At 40.4% G+C, this 20,081-nt stretch overlaps 1 protein-coding gene across 5 annotated transcripts in view; it reads right to left on the bottom strand.

Annotated features, from left to right (window-relative positions):
* IBTK (inhibitor of Bruton tyrosine kinase) overlaps positions 1-20,081 on the bottom strand; it is a 97,313-nt gene that overhangs the window by 12,100 nt on the left and 65,132 nt on the right. For 4 of the 5 annotated variants that reach the window (XM_073336541.1, XM_073336543.1, XM_073336538.1 and 1 more), the window contains 3 exons: positions 17,471-17,563; positions 12,775-12,933; positions 6,774-6,926 (listed from right to left, as the gene is read on the bottom strand). In XM_073336541.1, the coding sequence (XP_073192642.1) occupies positions 6,774-6,926; positions 12,775-12,933; positions 17,471-17,563 (405 nt within the window). The remainder of the gene's footprint in view (positions 1-6,773; positions 6,927-12,774; positions 12,934-17,470; positions 17,564-20,081) is intronic. The other variant, XM_073336540.1, reaches the window with a different exon arrangement.

The raw sequence follows: 20,081 nt of genomic DNA on the forward strand, positions 1-20,081 counted from the left end.
GCTCCAACAACAACCGGTGTGGTTATCCCTGAGGCTGCCTGAGCAGCTGGCCCTGGGGTCAGCCACACTTGCCAATGCAGAAGTCAGAGGTTGTAGAAAATCACGGAATCCATGACTTCCGCCAACTCCATGACAGACACAGAGCCCTAATCATAAATCACAAAACTACCACTATACTTCCAGCAAGTCGCCAAGAAAACTGATTCCAACCCATAAGAGAAATCAAGCAAGAAAATCCACAAGACAGTTTGAAAATGGGAATAGTGATTAATAAAAACTGGAGCTATCAAAACCAGCACCTCCCCACCCCTTTCTCCATATATATTGTAATTCATCTCTGGTTTGAATACAAGTATTAGCAGATGGTCCTGCCCACATGATAGTAAGTATTTGAACCTCTTTAATTTTAATATAAATACTACATATGCTGTTCATATGCTTGCATGGCAGGTAAGAAAATCTGATGCATATAAATAAGAATATTTGGTTTCTATTCATAACTAAACTGCTAGCAGCTTTTTCTAAAAAAACCTGATGTAGTGATTTTAAAAAGGAAAGATCAGTGTATTATTCTAGGATAACTACCTAATCACTAAGAAAGCAAAAATCTTACGTTATACATTTAAGATTAGAAATTGACAAAATTTCGTACCTGATAATTTTCTATCAGCAGCTTCTCTCTCAATTAATTACTCATGGGCTAACTATGGAATGCACCACTTGTAGAATTCAGAGTTGGCCCAGAGTTGCGGCTGGACGCTCCAGGACTAAGCTCCGCCTTTCAGCTCAGGCCACCAGAAGAGTTCGTCCACAGTTGTAGAAATGCTCTTGCAACCAATTAGTAGCATTAAGGTAGGGTGACCAGATGTCCCGTTTTTAAAGGGACAGTCCCATTTTTGGGGACTTTTTCTTATATAGGCATCTATTACCCCCCCCGTCCCGTTTTTTCACAGTTGCTATCTGGTAACCCTACATTAGGGTAACATGACATAATTATCACACTAAATTAACTTTAAGATAATATATGTCTAGGACTTCTTTTAATGAAAATTTTCAAATTTATATTCTGGTCATTTATATGATTCCCATGGTGGGTTGAATTCAGAGAGAAGCTGCTAAGAGAAAGAAAATTATCAGGTAAGAAATTACACATTCTGTTGCACAGCTTCTCTCCTAATTTATAGGAAGTACAGAGCAGTGAATTCTAGAAGTAGGGAAGGAAAGGAAAGGAAAAGCAGAGTTTAATTATTCTAGTAGAATAATGCAAGAACGGGAGTTCCCCCCATATAAAGCAAGAGCTTTATAAAATATGGAGTTGTGAGAGAAGTAATCCAGTAGAACCCTCTACTAAAGGATGCTTTTTTAGAGGAAAGGAAACTTACTTGAAGATCTTCTTCAGATGAGGCTCAAAAACTTTTCCCTCAATGTCTCTAGAGACTTCTGTGAATAGTTTCCCAGATGCCTAGTATGCCAACTGGTAAGATTTTTACACCTTGCCTGCAGCAACTTTGAGCTGCAAGGCCTTGGTATTTTGGACAGAATGGGATGAACAGAGTACAACTGGCATACATCTCAAGCATAGAGAGTATGTATCTTTATCACTCTAAGCATGCTTATTTATACCACAACCTTCCAAGGATTAGAACAAAACCACAGGATAATTATTTCCCAGCAATTGTGGAAAGAGGAACTTACTTAGGACAGAAATGTTCTGGAGCTGTAAGAATAACCTTTTCCCCATGACAAAGGCAGTGTGGTTCTTGTCTGGATAGGAGAACTAATTCTAAAGCTTGCCTTTCCGAGGTAATGGCAGCTGGAAAGGTCTGCCACAGGCTTGTCTAATTTGTCACTGTAATTAAATTTGGCACCTGATACTTAAGTGGAGGATCCAAAGTGCCTATTTTCAAAATGCCACTATGGCTGATACTCACCTTTCTAAGGTGTTTTCTTGTAGGACAACAACCAAGCCTCCCAAAGAAACTTTAGTGCAGCTGAGATCACTAGAACTTTGTGATTATTATTATAATTGTATTACAATAGTATCTAGAGGTCATGATCCCATTGTGCTGGGCTTTTGGTTTCCCCTCACACCAGAAATGTAAATTTGATCAGATCAATGAATCCCAAGTGTTGTGTGGATACCAAACTGTATCAGAGTTTAATAGAGAATCCATGCTGAATTACACTTCTCTTCTGATGCCCAAGTTGTTAACTGTTCCTGGTCTGAATGAAAGAGTCTCTGCTTCAAGAGGTCTGTTGTTTACAATGTGGCATCATTGGCTACCTAGCAAGTCCAAAGTGCCTTCCGGGCCAGTGGAGGACAAGGAGGACACCACACTTTCCTTTTTCTTCTTTCCTGTATTCTTTATGTGAACTGTCTTGAAAGGTAGATTCTTCTCTAACCAGGACATTATTTCCATTGCCGGCAGAGAAACTTTGACCTCTAGTTACTCCCTGGTTGGAAGAGATATCAACACTCATGTCTCAATCACAGGCCAACCCCTAACGGGAGGGAAGGGGAGGCTTTTGCTTCAATTACTGTAATTGCCTAAGGTTTCTTGCACCTTCTACTGAAGCAGCTGGTTCTGGTCATTGTCATAGACAGGATACTGGACTTGAAAGGTCCAATGCTCTACGGCCATGTTTGTGGGTTTTACTTTTTTTTTTTAATTAATTTATTTTAAATAAAATAAACTAAATAAAAGACACACACCCTGATAGAAGTGTCAATATTAACTAAAAGCTATATAGGATATGAGATTCTTGGAAATTTATCTTCCAAGTATGTTTGCTTCCACAGTGAGTATTCAAGGGTCTAGAGCAGTGATATTCAGACCTCAGTGGTTCAGGAGCCAAATTAGTGATCAAAGTTACCCAAAAGACCCACAGTAGTGTGAATTCATTGTTTCATTTACTATAGTACTATATATTCATATTTAAACAGTATGACAGGTTAATTACTTAGTGCAAGTTAATAGCTTAATTGGTTAATAACATAGTAAAAGCATCCTGATTGGTTAATAATTAAAGCACACAGTGTTTTAATATCATGTGCTGCAAAGAGCCACAGGAGACATATTAAGAGACACTTGCAGCTCGCGAGCCTCAGTCTGAGTATCACTGGTCTAGAGTGAAAGTTGGGTGTGACATGTGCCTTGCTGCGATTACCACCAGCCATTTACGACTCTGGATACAGAGGGTAGATCAAAAGGAAGAATCTTGTACAAGCACTGTGGCTCATACACAAAAACTATTTTTGTCTTCATCATCATGAGGATTTTGTTGATTTGGAGGAAAATTTATCTAAGTTTCCTTGCATGCATCTACTCCAGATTTTTCCCTCTGCCAGGGTAATGGCCCCTTCTTGGATACACTTTGCATTGGTAGTAACTAATTGACTTCTATGCTGGCTTTGATAGTGAGGTTGATGCCTTTCTGCAATGTCAGTTACTAATTTCTCTAATGTGTCCTCCAATAGCTACTCACAAGTTTGCATGCACAAGGTATCAGTTTTGAATGAGTGAAGCTATTCCTGGGTATAATATGGCTTCTGTGTAGCCACCAAGTTATCACAAATCACATCAAGGGCTTGACCAAAACAAAATCCAAGACATTTCAGTCCAATCAAAAACCATACCTCTAGACAACGAGCCACAGTTTTTGCCACACTGTAGGCTTTCCTTACTAAATACGTGAAAAACCTATGGTCTGAAAGGGTATAGTGAGGCTTCGAAATTGCAGTGCAGTGTCTAAGGGGAGTTTTGGAAGGCAGTCCCCTTCTGAAGGTGTGACTTGTCTTTCCCTGGTGGAGCTACTGCTACACCAACGTTAGGCTCCCAAAATGTATGAAAAGCCTTTATTTTTATACAAACACATTAGTTGAACATTTGGTTTAATCAGATGTCCTCATTTGGATCTTATGATGCACTCATAGGAAGCAATAATGGGAAAATATACGTAAGAATACTTGAAAGGAAAGATATTTTATTAATATTAATCAGTTCCTGGCAAGCTACCAATTTTTTTCTTTTTTAAAGCATGTGTGGTACTTCTTCCCCTGGCTGTCTAGGTGATACACTACTCCTCCCAGCACAGGTACCACACAACAGAGGAGCGGTACTGGTACACAGACTCAATTGTGGAAGCAGCTTGCTAGATGTGCCTGGGAACCTGCAAACCTGCCTGCAGTACCATAGTAAGTACCATAGGAGCAGCCTAGTACCACTCGGGGATTTAATTAATAAATCAGGATCATTGTGAAGGGAAGGGAAGGGATTTCTTATTTACCCATACTCTTGTCAGTCAATGTTTCTCTATGGCTCTCAATTAATTCTTCAATTTCTTCCTCAACGATGTCGACGAAGCCATCACCACCCACTTGTCTGGCCACCTGAACAATGCCTTTCACTTCTTTGTCAATCATCAGGAAACCCTTAAAATCGTTCACACATCCTTTCCATTAGGTTTCACCAACGTGCGTTGACTGTTTCAGGCTTGATTGCATTACTTATATTAAATGGGCAATGGATGCAATCAGCAATGTTGAAGGAATTCCAACACTCCGTCACATTAAGTTTGGGATCAGCATCCATAGCGCTACATATCCGTGAGAATGTAAGAATTGTGTACGTGGCATTGAAACAGCAAATCACGCCTTGGTCGAGAGGTTGGAGGTGGTATTGTGGGGGAGAAAGACGATTTCAACGTCATTATGCGCAAACCGGAGTGCCTCAGGGTGGCCAGGAGCATAGTCTATGATCAGCAACACTTTAAAGTCAAGTCCTTTCTCTTCGAGGTACCGCTTGACCTCCGGAATGAAACACTTGTGGAACCAATCCAGAAATAATGCTGTCGTCACCCAAGCCTTTTTATTTGATTGCCTTGAACACAGGCAAGAGATTTTTGTTCTTGCCTTTTAGGGCACAGGGATTTGCAGCCCTGTAGAGCAAGCCCGGCTTTATTAAATGCCTAGCTGCACTGCCACAAAACAACACAGTCACATGGTCTTTAGCTGCTTTAAAGCCAGGGGCTTGTCTTTCTGATTTCGAAATGTAAGTGTGGTTGGGCCTTTTTCTCCAGAAGAGCCCAGTCTTGTCAGCATTAAAAACTTGTTCCAGAAGATAACCTTTTTCGTCTATGATTTTCTTTTATTGTTCAGGGTAGGCTTTTGCTGCCCCTTCATTGGCAGATGCAGCTTCACCAGTAGTCTGGACATTTTTGAGGTTGAAATGGTTCCTAAAACTGTTAAGCCAACCTTGGCTGGTTTTGAATTCCTTCTCATCGGAAGGCTGTCCCTCTTCAGTGGTAGGTTTGAACAGCGCGTAGAGGCTAAGAGCCTTTTCTCGCAACGTGCTGCCATCGATAGGCACATGTTTACGGTTCATGTCTTCCAGCCATAAGTTTAATGCCTTTTCAGTCTTCACTAAAGTCTTATAACGCACCTTGCTCGTCACCTTAGAAGTTACTGGAGCACTTGATGCCATAGCTTGACGAATTTCTCTCTCTCAAATCTTGATGGCACAGATGCTAAATTCGTTGCGGCCATATTTACACGCCATGTTGGAGACCAACGTACCATCTCTCAATAAGTCCAACACAGCCACTTTTTCCTCCAGCGTTCAAACAGATCGCTGTTTCTTTGGTTGAGCACCAGATGAAGTAGTTGGCTTGCGTTTAGGGGCCACATTGTATGAAAAATACGTATCTTTAAACACTAGAATCACACTCAGCGCACTATGAGAGGCATGCGGGAACCGAGACCAATTGAGGGAACAGCAGATTCATGTCTCCCATCTTACGCTCATTGAGTGGAATGGTGGGCGGAATTGCCTGCACTATTTACAGGTATCTTTTTTTTTTTTGTCGAACGCGTACAGTTGAATTCACGTAAATTAAATGCGTGTATCATGCGACTCACCTGTACTACCGCAAGGACGACACATTTCCTTTTGCCTTTTAGGGACTCTCAGGCGTTTGCAGGACTTCTCCCTGAGTATCATGAGAATTCCTTGACTCCCAGTGGGAAGAAGGGAAGCTATGTTAGAGCCCTTCTCTCCCCTGTGAGCTGAGGGCCCTTTAGTTTCTGGGGACAGGGAGAAGAGGACAGCTTTCAATCCTTTCAGGGGTTTTTCTCCCTCCAGCTCAGGTCTGTTGTGGGACTTACCCCTTGAGCAGGCTTGATTCTCTCACTGAAAGTTCATTAGCGCTGGATTGGTCTTTTCTGCATTAGAGTCGTCGTATCCTGGGGCAGAATGGGGACCTAACATGCCGGTCTGACTCTGAGCCCCATACCCTGGCAGTGCAAGGGTCGGGTGACTGACAACATGCGAGGCATAATTCACACTCTGCAGAGCTTTGAAGTGCTGCTTCACAAAGGCTTCATAAGTTGGGCGTCTGCAGCACAGTTCATGTAAGGCCTGAGTGGGTGCACAGGAGTTTGGCAGGAAGGAGCCGCAGTGGCAGATCCATGTGGTTGAAGCCACCATGCTGCTATTTACCAGGGAATGGGAGGGGGAGGAGGAGGATTAGAAAGTTGCAGCTGCACAAAAATTAATAAAAACAAAGGTTTTAAAAAGAAAATGGTCAGGAGACACTGAACTGCCAATTTGTTCCACAGCAGGAAGCAGAAAATCTGGTGGCCTGAGCTGAAGAGTGGAGCCTAGTCCTGGAGCCTTCAGCACCACCACTGGACTGCCTCCATATTCCACAGGTGAAGGCATTAGCCCATGAGTAATCACTGGGGAGAGAAGTTTTGCAACAGAAATATCACTTACCTTATGGCCTTTTGAGCTTGTGGATCCTCAATTTCTTTAAAAGAAACTTTTTTGACAATGATGCCCGGAGAATGACCTGCACTGACAGATTTTTCTTCTTCCAGTACAAGATCACGGAATGACTTTGGCAAAGCTGAATGTAATGAAGATGCCCTTTAAAAACAACAACAACAAAAAGCTCAACATTTTAGACTTACATTTCTCAAGACTATATTTGTGAGTTGTATTAAATATGGGCTAGAGATCTACATGTTTTCATGTCACCAAATATACTTTTGCTCATCAACATATCTGTCAGGAATTTTGCTGTGAATATGGCTCAAGGAATTCACTTAGGGGTATACCTACACATTACAATATTTAATAATTTTTAATTGCTAAAATCTAGGGTTAAATACAACTAACAAACATTTGTGTTCTGTCAATAATAGAAATAATTAACGTGTTCACTAACATGATTGTTAACCGTTGTTAAAACGAGACTAAAACGTCAAGTGTAGCTATATGCTTGTAGTGTCAATTTTACTAGATCACAGACGGCAGACTCCTTTGAAGATAGAAGGCTTCGTTTTGTAAAACCCCAATATCAAATATGGGCAAACCCTGGTCCACAAGTTTCAGTAGAATCCTTACTCTATTACATTACATTATATATGCTATGCTGGGTACTCCCCTAAAATAAATATTTTGTTAAGGAAAAGTATAGATGTGTAGTATGGGAAAGTAACTGAGATGAGGAAAGTAAATTCCTACCATGAATACCCAGATCCATGCATTTTCCCCCTGCTCACCCCAATGTGTCCATTGCCCCTTTATTACTGATCTCCAGAACTAATGCAGTATAAAGAATCAACCTTCTAGATAAGTTTAGGCAGAGGTAGTTTATTTTTTGTTGAAGTCCAAATTTCTTGGTCTAAGATATAGTCAAGGTCCAGACTCCAGAGAAAAATAAATATTAATAATAAGAAGTAAATAAAAAGATTTCAGGGTGTGTTCAAAAGTGTCTGGCGGTCCAGATTTGGCCCGTGGTCCACTTACTGACTATCCCCGAGTTAAGGGAAGGGAGGAGAATGACTAACATTCTACTCAAAAGCTATTTCTATTTACAGGAGAAAAGAGAGTTATCACAACTTTATGATTCCCTCCTGTCAGGATCTCAGGCATCAATCCTGCATGCACTTAAACACATGCTTAACTCTACTATCATGAGTAGTCCCATTCATTTTAAATGGGACTACTCATGGTAGTCGTGTTAAGCATGTGAATTTCATTTAAAAAAAAAAAAAGCCAGATTTTTTTTTACTTTTTAAAAAGATTATTTCTTTAATGCAGAATACTATCTACACCAAGGCAATGTTGGGTGAAATATAAACCTGTATCATGACCAAAGCAAGAAAAATTAAACATCTAGAAAATCAAACAGCAAGCACTGTTCAGGGAAATCTCAAACACATCAGGAACTGAACAGTTTAATACTACTTCATCAACCTGATGTACGCTTAACCTCAGGATTCAGCCAAAATTCAGCCAAATTCAGTTTTTCTCTACAAGTGATTTAAGCTATTACTCACAAATGCTCTAATGCACTCTTCTTCCTTTGCATGATTCAAGCAGTGCAAAGGGAGCAAAGCAAGTCACCAGCTTGGAATTCCCCTGACGTAGCATGTGAAGAGTCAGCGTGCACCTACTCCACTCCCACTACAGTCTTGGCATATGAGAGTTAGAAAGATATGACTAGAACATGCTGGCTATCCCCAGACAGTCCCTTGTGGTCCATTATTAGCTGGCAGATGTTACAGGAGCCTCTTCTGGGACCAGTGCAAAACCCGCTAGAGAATTAGAAAACCTAACTAACTTGCTCCATGTCGCCTCCTTGCCACAGCTACATCCAATGGCAACTGGGCACAGCAGCGAACCGGCATTACTATTTTTTGTCATTTTCAGTAAAAACAAAATGAAGCTTATGAAAGCGTTACAGCCTAGCCAACAAACAACTAATGGCTTAAATGCAGTATCTTCACTAAACTCATCTTGCTTTGTGCACTGCACTTTCCACCTAATTTGTAACACACTAATTTAATTTGACCAGACTGTCTTTAAGAGAAAAGATGTTTTAATTGTATTGAAGAAACTTAAAAAAATCTTATTCCTGGAATTTTGGCTGTACACAAACAAGTGTGAAGTTTCTTTATAGAAGAGCTATTGACATTCTGGTGTGTTATTGAAGGCACTTTTGACAGATGGAGCACCAGTATGGACTTCAAAAGTATTAAAATATATTATGATACACAAAACATACTTTTTGCAACTAAAATATCGAGTTTTAATTGTTGTAAGCCTCCATTCCAGATAGATTCTGGGTATCTGATCCATATACACATATGTATCTGAACTATATATATATAACATCCAAATAATATATACACTACACACACACGTAACATACGTATCTGAACCATACATTATATATAAAATCCAAATAAGGCTAATATTTTGTTTAATTTCTTGTGGGACATGGGAGTGTTTCAAAATAAAAGTACTCCTGACAAAGTTTATTATTCTCTACCAGTCTTCAAAGCACTTGATTTTAGCTTCAATCCCCCAACCTGTGAAATTGGAAGTTTCTTTTGGCATAAAAGAAAAGAACGGTAAAAGTTATATGGTGTCTTTTAATCAACCAAAGAAAGTGCCAGAAGGTCCCACACCCTTCTGGCAAATGTTCTTGCCAGTAAAGCTGCTGAATTTCCAAGACAAGTTTCTCCTTTCATTGGAACACAAAAGCTCTATAAGCTCTCAATATACTGCATGCATGGAAAGCAGAGTTTGTCATCAGATGTACTCTACATTTTGGATAAAAAGATCCACATTCCACATGGGTAAGTGATGCACCCAAGCTTACTGTTCTATACTTTTACAGAAAAAAAGATGACGTGGATGATAATTGTTAATACAACTTTTTTTTTTTTTTTTTTTATAAAGAACTAGCACAAGCAACCAATAGTAATATACAGTTTGCCTGTTGAAGTTTAAACTTTATCTAATTCCCCTTTCCAACAGCTAGGCTATTTGAAACATTTATAGATTTCTCACTGATTCTCTGCTTTCACTCTTGGTTTAATCAAGATTTTCCATCTAAGTAGGCACAGACAGAGGAATATTGTAGATGAACATTTATAGGCATATGTGGCCACATGAAAATTAAACCAGAAAGTTATCCTTCAGTGGAAGATGCACTGGCCTTTTCACTTAAGATACCTGGGCCTGCATCACACACTATATAAAATATTTCAAAAGACTGATTTAGTAAAAATGTGCCCAACAATCTCTGGGTGCTTATACATTTAATATAAAAAGACACCAATTAACCAAAAGAATTGACTAAAAGTCAGCTCCCGCTAGCCAATAAATTAAACCTCAGCCACTAAAACCAATTTCTGGGAAAAGTTGGATGAACAGATGCCTTCAAACACCCTACAAAGCTTAATTCATCCTTTGTTGGACCACTGAGGAAAGTAAGTTTTGAAAAAAAAAACCTCTCAGCTTGACATAATGTACATGATGTACCATCTTAAAGCAGAGCTAAAGCTCACTAACGTATGTACGAAAGATAAACTGCATCTGCCCCAAAATTACAGCACTTACTCTGAATCCAGAATTATTTGATAAAATGCAAACAAACAGTAATTTTTTGTGATAAGACAGATTTTCAAATTAATATTAAGAAATGTAACGTGTCAAGTATTTTCTTTGTCCAGAATGATTATTAATAATGGAACACCACAAATTCTTCAGACTTTCCATTCAATTGACATTAGTTAAAATACTGTGCATAGGTTATACAGTAACTCCTCGCTTAACGTTGTAGTTATGTTCCTGAAAAATGCAACTTAAGTGAAAAGATGTTAAACAAATCCAATTTTCCCATAAGAATTAATGTAAATGGGGGGGGGGGGGGTTAGGTTCCAGGGAAATTTTTTTCACCAGACAAAAGACTATTTTATATATATATATTATATATATATATATATATATATATATATATATACACACACACACACACATACACATACACAATAAGTTTTAAACAAACAATTTAATACTGGTACACAGTGATGATGATTGTGAAGCCTGGTTGAGGTGGTAAAGTCAGAGGGTGGGATATTTCCCAAGGAATGCCTTACGGCTAAGTGATGAACTAGTAATTGACTGAACCCTCAAGGGTTAACTCGTTAGTGTAGCCTCACACTCTACAAGGAAGCATGAATGGAGGGAGGGGAGACAGCATGGCAGACAGAGACACACACCATGTGTGTGAGAGAGAGATCCGCATTGCTCCTTTAAGTACGCTGACCCCACTCTAAGTAGATCAGCAAGCTGAGATGGCAGCTGCCAGGAAGCTCCCCCCGTCCTGAGCCGTCGTGTGTGTCCCCTGCTCTACGGAAGATGGGGTAAGCGGGTGCAAGAGCAGGAGAGAGGGGGACACCCTGACATTACCCCCCTCTTGCCCTCTCCCCCCACCCTGCACAGCAAGCAGTAGGCTCGGGGAACAGCTCCAAGGCAGAGGGCAGGAGCAGCACATGGCAGTGGCGGGAGGGACAGCTGAACTGCAGGCAATCGATAGCCTGCTGGGCAGCTGCCGCACAGGGAACTTAGGTGAGTGGGGAGCTAATGGGGGGCTGCCGGTCCACCCTGGTTCCAAGCCTTCATCAGCTAGCTGCAACGGGCTGCTCTTCCTGCAAGCAGTGGACAAAGCAGGCGGCTGCCAAATGACGATGTTATAAGGGAGTATTGTGCAACTTTAAACGAGCATGTTCCCTAATTGTTTCCTTATTAAGTTGCTGATCAATGTTAACCAGGATGACTTGAAGTGAGGAGTTACTGTACTATAATTACAACCTTTTTTCAAGTAACTAATGACTATGATATTAAATTGCTATACTGCTATAGTGCTCCTTGGAAAAGAGATGACTAAGGGGGGATATGATAGAGGTCTATAAAATCATAACTGGTGTAGATAAAATAAGTAAGGAAGTGTTATTTACTCCTTCTCATAACACAAGAACTAGGGGGTCACCAAATGAAATGAATAGGCAACAGTCAACCAGAGGAGCTCCTTGCCAGAGGATGTTGTGAAGGCCAAGACTATAACAGGGTTCAAAAACAAAAACTAGATAAGTTCATGGATGAATCACTTCTTAGAATCATAGAATCACAGAATATTAGGGTTGGAAGAAACCTCAGGAGGTCATCTAGTCCAATCCCCTGCTCAAAGCAGGACCAACACCAACTAAATCATCCCAGCCAGGGCTTTGTCAAGCCGGACCTTAAAAACCTTTAAGGATGGAGATTCCACCACCTCCCTAGGTAAAACCCATCCCACTTGATGATTAGCTGTTCTGTTCATTCCCTCTGGGGCACTGGGCATTGGCCACTGTCAGAAGACAAGACACTGAGCTGGAGGACTGAGGTGTACAAGCATTACCAGACACCAGGAGGAAGGTCCTCTGGTGAGGATAAAGAAGGTGTTGGGAGGAGGCCATGGGGAAGTAGCCCAGGGAGTTGAAGCTGTCGCACAGCTGTTCCAGGAGGCACTCTAGACAGCTGCATTCCGCAGGGCCCTGGGCTGGAACCCGGAGTAGAGGGTGGACCCGGGTTCCCCCCAAATCCTCCCAACTCCTGGTCAGACACAGGAGGAGTCGACCTGGACTGTGGGTTCAGAAAAACGGCGAAGCTGAGGGCTGCCATGAAGCTCCCAGGCGAGCAAATCCACCAGTAAGCGCAAGCCCCACCAAGGCAGAGCAGGAACTTTGTCACAGAACATTGAGCCACAATCACCAACCACAATTCCTGTTTAAAATTTTTAAGCTAAATGTACAAAAGTAGAAACACCACTGTTTTCTTGTAACTAAATAGAAGTTGTGTCATCTAAAAAAAAAAAATACTGCCCCAAAGGAACCATCAACACAAAGATAAATAAACTGAGTTAACTAAGATGACATACCATGCACTCCCTGGTTTTGTAACTTTCGTAGGTGTGGGTGGTGTGGCTGTAATGGAAGTAGTTTCCAGGCTGTTTGTAACTGAGCCGTTATCCTTAGCCGCCATGGCAATCATTTTTCTTTGCTTCTGAGAAAGCCTGATTCCATGAGAAGCAGGTTTACTATGAATTAAAATGACAATTGGAAAAGAGAAAACAACCGATCATTTAAAATACTAACCTCAAAAGACAGGTTATCTACCAGCACCCCTTATTCGAGTGTATCATCTACATATTCACACTTGAAGCACTAGTGCCTCTAGCATCGAGTTGCAGAATCTTCTGAAGAGCAGTGCCCTTTGAGGATACTCTCCCTTCCCTCCCTGCCCCTTTTAAGGATCCCTAGAGCATAAAAAGTAAGGACTGGCCCAGACATCCTTCAGTTCCTTCCCTAGTTCAGGAAATTCTTTCCCAAGACTCCAAAGAAGAGGGGAAGGGAAGCAGCAAGTGTCAATATGCAGTGGCAATACTAAGAGCAACAGCTGCTGGTAGTAATTTCTCTCCCTCCCTCGAGCAGCCTCTATAGTCCCACTTGAGGAAGACTCGAAAGCAGTACAATTCTATGGAAGGTGGGCTGAGAGTGTAGGTGAACGCTGTTTGCAGAACTAACAAAATGAACATCAAAAAGAACAGGAGTACTTGTGGCACCTTAGAGACTAAGAAATGTATTTGACCATAAGCTTTCGTGGGCTACAGCCCACTTCATTGGATGCATAGAATGGAACATATAGTAAGAAAATTACATACACACACACACACACAGAACATAAAAAGGTGGAGTAAGAGGCTAATTAATTAAGATGAGCTATTATCAGCAGGAGAAAAAAAAACTTTTGTAGTGATAATCAAGATGGTCCATTTAGACAGTTGACAAGAAGGTGTGAGGATACCTGACATGGGGAAATAGATTCAATATGTGTAATGACCCAGTCACTCCCAGTCTCTATTCAAACCCAAGTTAATGGTATCTACTTTGCATATTAATTCAAGCTCAGCAGTTTCTCATTGGAGTCTGTTTTTGAAGCTTTTCTGTTGCAAAATTGCCACCTTTAAGTCTGTTACTTAGTGGCCAGAGAGGTTGAAGTGTTCTCCTACCGGTTTTTGAATGCTATGATTCCTGATGTCAGATTTGTGTCCATTTATTCTTTTGCATAGAGAGTGTCCGGTTTGGCCAATGTACATGCTCTAAACAACAGGTCAAGAGTGTTAGTGACTGAAATTTCCTCTCCTGAATTGAGATTGAGACAGAGACAGATTGCTTAAAGCACATATAGGTGCCCAAGTAGCATCTTTGGAAAAAGATGATGAAAACAATCAGAATCCATCTGATGCTTTACCACTCATTTAGTTAAGTACACCTTGATTTCTCAGGTGACCAAATACCTACCAAATCATAAAAGGCATGAGAAAGATACTTGTCAGACTACAGTCAGACTAGGGGCCTGAAAGATTAAACCAGGGATGACATTTTTTAAACTGGAAATTGTGGTGAAGATATGCATAGGACCACTTTTTCCAACTGAGCTTATGCAGACTCAGCCTTCTGGACTGCATCTCACCAACAGCCTGTCCATATTTAAAGCTATGAGGAATGCCCTTTTACATGGCATAGATGACATACACATGTGAATCAGAGCAAAGATCCTAAGAGTTTTGTGAACGAAAGATTTCAATCTCATGGCAAAGGAGAGTCATGCACCAGAGGGAATAACCCAAGGACAGCTCAAATAAATCCATCCACTGCAGAATTGCTGAAAAGGGAAGTCAAATTTGCTGTGTCTCAGATATCACAACTTCCAGGTAGCATTACTAGTACATGGAGTAAGTCTTTCATAAAACTAGAGGACTGTACCATTCCCCCATGCATGTGACAGTAGTTGCTGACATTACAACCAATTCAGTCCGGTAGAACTCAAAACAGTTCTTCAAATGTTTGAAGTGTAATATATCAAAAGTAAGAGAAGAGCATCTCAGATTCATTCTCTTCAGCTACTGCAATGGGGAAACTTCGATATTTACTGCAGCAAGTTTTTGTCTGCTTGGTTTTTCAACAGGATCTACTAGACTTCAGAATAAACCTCCCCATAAAGCAACTCAGTAATTCAGAAGTCAGGCTGTCAACCTGAGAAGATTCAGGCTCAAATGGATACTTTCACCCCAGCTCTAAGACAAAGAACAAGGAGAATGGAAAACAGGATTTGTGGTACTAAAAAACTAAGATGTCCAAAGATGAAAGAGCCAAGACCAATTAAGGCAACTGACAGCTTTTTGGATCCATTGTGACTGACCCCCAGACAGACCTCCTCAACCAATGGAATCAGAGGGAAGGCAGAAGAATTCCAGATTCCAGTAAGAAAGAGGAGTATGGTCAATGACAGTGGGTTTTGTTTGACCCTGAGGCAGAATTGGAGACAATAGGTGTTCACTGAATTAAGAAAACTCGCTGGGATATATCCTCAGTTGATAATCTGAAACTTTCACGTTAAGTATTTTTCCATTGGCCATTGTGACTACCTGAGTGCACATTCAGGTAAGTTTACAAAAAAAAAAAAAAAAATGAGAACCCTTTTGAGGTATCTAGTACAGATGACCAAGTTCAAGAAAGGATGAAGGCCCACAGAGGTCTTTCTAGCACTATAGCAGAATAGGTTTGAGGCTGAAGGGCCAAAGATGCAGCACCAGGAAGCCCAATATGACTGGAACGGAGACTTCCATTGCAAAGTGTCAGGAGTTGCGTCCACTCCCCACAATCTCCAAACACACACAAGCTGCTCTGGAAATTGAGAGGCTCCTGTCAATGTGCAGTTGATCATGCATAAATAGGAGAAGCATGCAGATCCAATGATCCAGCATTGACAGGTGATAGCGAAACAGACTGCCAAATATCTAGTACCGTTGACAACAAGCTACATTAACTCAGATGGATCAGGAGATCCTATTTTCACTAGAGCTGGGTAGAGAGCCACTTCAACTAACCGTTCACGAAAGTAACTGGTGAAACTAAGGACATTAGTGCTCTTGGTATTAGGCAAAACTTAAAAACTAGTAGTTCACTAGTACTCAAAGGTGTGGGATTATCAGCACTGGACTTTTGACATGGATGGATCTGAGGACCTAACACTGCCAATGCTGGCACCAGAATACTTCTAGCATGTGGTTTAGAGTAAACTGCAAAATCTTCAGCACCAAATTAGGCTGAACCAGACTAATTTAGAGACTTCTGTTTCTCATTGAGTACGCTAGAAAATCACTGAGCTGAGTCATCTAGGGACTTGGACATTGCTTCAAGGCAGATAAAGAGCCACTTAAGTGAGCAGTTCTCTTAAGTCAATGTTGGACTTAATGCCAAACTTAGTTAACTGGGCCTATGGATCCTCCCCTCATCAGCAGAGATGTCGGAGGCAGCTCTCTCACTTTGTGTGGGTCCAGATACCAGGCACCTATTTTTTTTTTTTTTTTAAAAGAAAAAGAGGACAGCTGACTCATAATTTAACCAAAAAATAACCCTGAAATGGCAACTCTGCCATTTCAGGGTTATTTTATGTATCTATATCTCTCCAGTGAGGACATGGCAATCCTAAACTCTTCAGCCGTTAAGAAACTGAAGGGTAATTGGGACTCTCTCCCTTTTTGTACTTTCAGAGTCCTCCACGATGGGAAAGTGGGATGCATCCCAAGGGACACTGCTCTTCACAAGATTCTACATCTTGGCACCAAAAGTGCCAATAGCATAGCACAAAGTGGAATATGTAGAGGCCACTTGAAACACTAGAAGTCTATATGTTGGGTGGTTTTCGTGTTTTTAGGGTGGAAGGGAAGTCAGTTGCTTGCTTGGGCATACAAGGAATGAGAACTTCCTCCAGACATTACACTGTCACATTGATCCTCATAGCGAGATGGTGGAGGCTGCCCAGGATGTTCCCCTTTCTCTGATGAAGGCAGAATCATTGAGCACTGCCACATGTGGCCGATGACTCTTCAAAAAAAAAAAAAACACTAAATTTTTGGTTTTGTAGGTGCAGTTTTGCTGAGTGTTTCTGGTCTGATGTCTTGCTTTACCATGAGTTTTGTTTCCAAAATGGTCTTCTTATTTCATTCTATCTTGTGTTAGCTCCCTAAAATCCACAGATGGGTGTCATTCAGGCTAGTATGTGGGAAAAAAAATCCTGCAAAATGTCCAGTCTGCACTGAAATCTTCTCCCCCATCCACACCAGTGGTACTCTTTGGGAAAATACCATGCAACTGGGGAGGCTGGAGGAGGTGGTATGAAACAAATGATACCTGGAGAGCAACCAGATGGAAATTTAGATTATTTTTGAGTGGGGATGGACAGAGAGCAGAAAGGTTGGCCAGCTAGGCCACTGATCCCACATATGATCTGTTATTTTATTAATCTTTCCATTTATGTCTCCAGAGTCCAACAAAAGGTTCTGCACTAACTAGATAAATCAGTCCATTGCAGACAGAGATGTTCATTTTAAATGCATGCACAGAAATCCATAACAAAATGAACAAACAAAGCTGTGCAAACACAAAAAAGGACAAGAAGATTTTTTTCTTCTTCTTTTAAATCTCAAACCATCTGAACCGCTAAGTAAATCCATAATGGCCTATTCTTCAACATCTCTCCTTTTTTATAGATATTGGTTTTTTACCAACCCTGCATTTGTCTTTGGCATAGTTCCACACTTCTGCATATTTTCTTCAAGTTCCATGATGGTTCTTAGATCCACAGCAGGAGGGCTGGCAGGGCTGAATGAAAAATAAAAAGTTACCTTTCAAGGCATTCATTTTTACTTACATTCCACAGTTTCCAAACTTCACTGAAATCTTCTACGTCATACTTAAATTATACATCCGGGTACCATCGTATGTCTATTTCCTCAATTATGGCGAACCTCAAATAGAATGTTTCTGACAAAAAAAAAACCTTTCTATATGTGTATATACAGAATACACAAAAATACTTCCAAGATTCATTACAATGTGAAACAAGAGGCAAAGTGTGATTTACTTTTTAAAAGCCATTGTAAAGAAGATATTTAAAATTAGGAAACTTGTTCAGTAGTTGGCTAGTAACTTAAATATTATGGAGACACTGGTCACAACTCCACAGTTAAGGCAGAATTCCACTTTGCACTTAAAGAAGCGATTAAACCTTATTGTTTTGTATGGAAAATATTTGTTATCCCTCCCCCTTCCCAAATTACAGCACTTACTCTGAGTACAGTGTGAATTTTCTAAGAATTTACAAGTAAATCCTTAAATTTATAAGAGAAAATTAATATCATGTTTCTCCAAATGATCTTATTAAAACAACGCAGACACTTCAAACTTTCCTTATAGTTAAAACTGAAACCTTGTTATATGCTACATTTGAACAAATTCAACTTTCATACCATAGCTAATTTAACTGCTACAATTATATAGGCTACAACTCTTAAGTAACTCTTAAGTGGGGCCACTGTGATGGGCTAATTCAGCCACCAGCATCCCTTTACAGCTGATTTGTATGTAACAATGCTAGCTGTTTTAATGAAATTGGTGGTATGAAAGAAATTGGACACCTGGGTGAAGAGTTTTCGTTGGTAGGATTACTTGGCCCAATTGTCACAGCTCCTTAAAAGTTCCAAAGCCACAGGATAACCTAGGGCATTACTGCTTGAAAGGCTCCCCACGGCACTGCTGTCTTGGTTCCACTGTGCTTTGACATCACTGTCGGGGGAAATGAGGCAGGCGCATGCAGGAGGCATTTAAAATCACAGAGAAACACCGGGACCCTTGGACAGAGTTCTCCTTGTCCTCCCTTCAGACAGCATAGTCTAATACAAGACTCCAAACCAACTGCAAGTCAGTGTGACCCTTAATTTGCTGCTTTGTGCTCCTCTGGCAATGCAAGGCAGCTTAAACCAGATTAATAGCTTGTGTAGGCTGCTTCGGTGTCTCAGTGACTCTGCCCTTAAAAGGTAAAAAATTAAAAAAGTGATTTAAGCTTGATATTTTTAAGTGACTTGAAGATATGTAGTATCACTTGGTAGAATTCTTTCAGTTTCTCATTTAGAGAATATGTACAAAATTTAATAATTTTTAAAACCCAAGGTAATTCCCAGAGAAAAACTATGTTGAGATACAGCTACAGTTGGGAGTATATATCAACTAACTTAAGAACAAAAAAATATTACAGGGATACAGTCTATGCCACTGAATGAGGAAGTAGGCTGTCTTCAGCATTATGCTTCCATCAGACAATGCTGCCACACAGAGACATGAGGCAGTGCATCTCATTGCAATCCTGCAGCAAGAGACCATGCTTGCCTGGGAATTGTGGATCTGAAATCTGATCTTGTATTTGTATATGGTTAGGAATGAAGCTTTCAGTATTTTGATAGTGATAGGCCAACGCCCTCTTTTATTTAATGTAAAATCCTTTTATGTCCCACATATACATTGCTAATGTAAGCAGTTCTAGTGAGCATGTTGTTGGGAAACAATGATTATTAAGGCCTAAAATTAAGACACCCCTCAAAACACAACATAAGGAAAATTACTAATGAAGCTTTATCTAATGATTCACAAACATAAGGTTGGACTTTGAGTGAAAAAGTCTCTGAAAACCCATGTTTAAAGAAGATAAAATACTGACACTGAGGTCATGGCACTTTTAAAACCACAACCCTACACTTCTATGTGTGTATGATAATACACATACTGAATTATGATACTGAAGTATAAAAATGAAGAACTGCTACACGGTAAGATTAAGAGCTTTGTTAGTTATACCTTAATAATTTATAATTATGGATAATGAATGAGGCACACGCACACTCAAAGACTGAGCGTGTGTTCACTAGCAGACTCTGAAGTACCTGCAGGGTATTTATTTTTTTCCTGTGACCTTGAATTTTAGGAAAATCTATACCTTTGACAAAGGGCACAGTTCATGTATAGCAGGTATTCACAGATTCTAAGACCAGAAGGGACAATTGTGATCATCTTCTAGTCTGCCCTGCATAACCCAGGCCATAGTCATTCCCGGAATTAAATTCCCATTTGGGCTAACCTTTTATCTTTTAGATAAAACATCCAATCCTGATTTAGAAGTTGCTAGTGACTGAGAGTCCACAACAGCTCTTGGTAAATTTGTTCAAATAGCTAATTACCCTCACGGTTAAAAACATATGCCTTATTTCCAGTCTGAATTTATCTAGCTTCAACTTCTAGCCACTGGATCTTGTTATACCTTTGTCTGCTAAGCTGAAGAGCCCATCAT

Source organism: Lepidochelys kempii, chromosome 3 (genome assembly GCF_965140265.1).
Source record: "Lepidochelys kempii isolate rLepKem1 chromosome 3, rLepKem1.hap2, whole genome shotgun sequence".
NCBI lineage: Eukaryota > Metazoa > Chordata > Testudines > Cheloniidae > Lepidochelys > Lepidochelys kempii.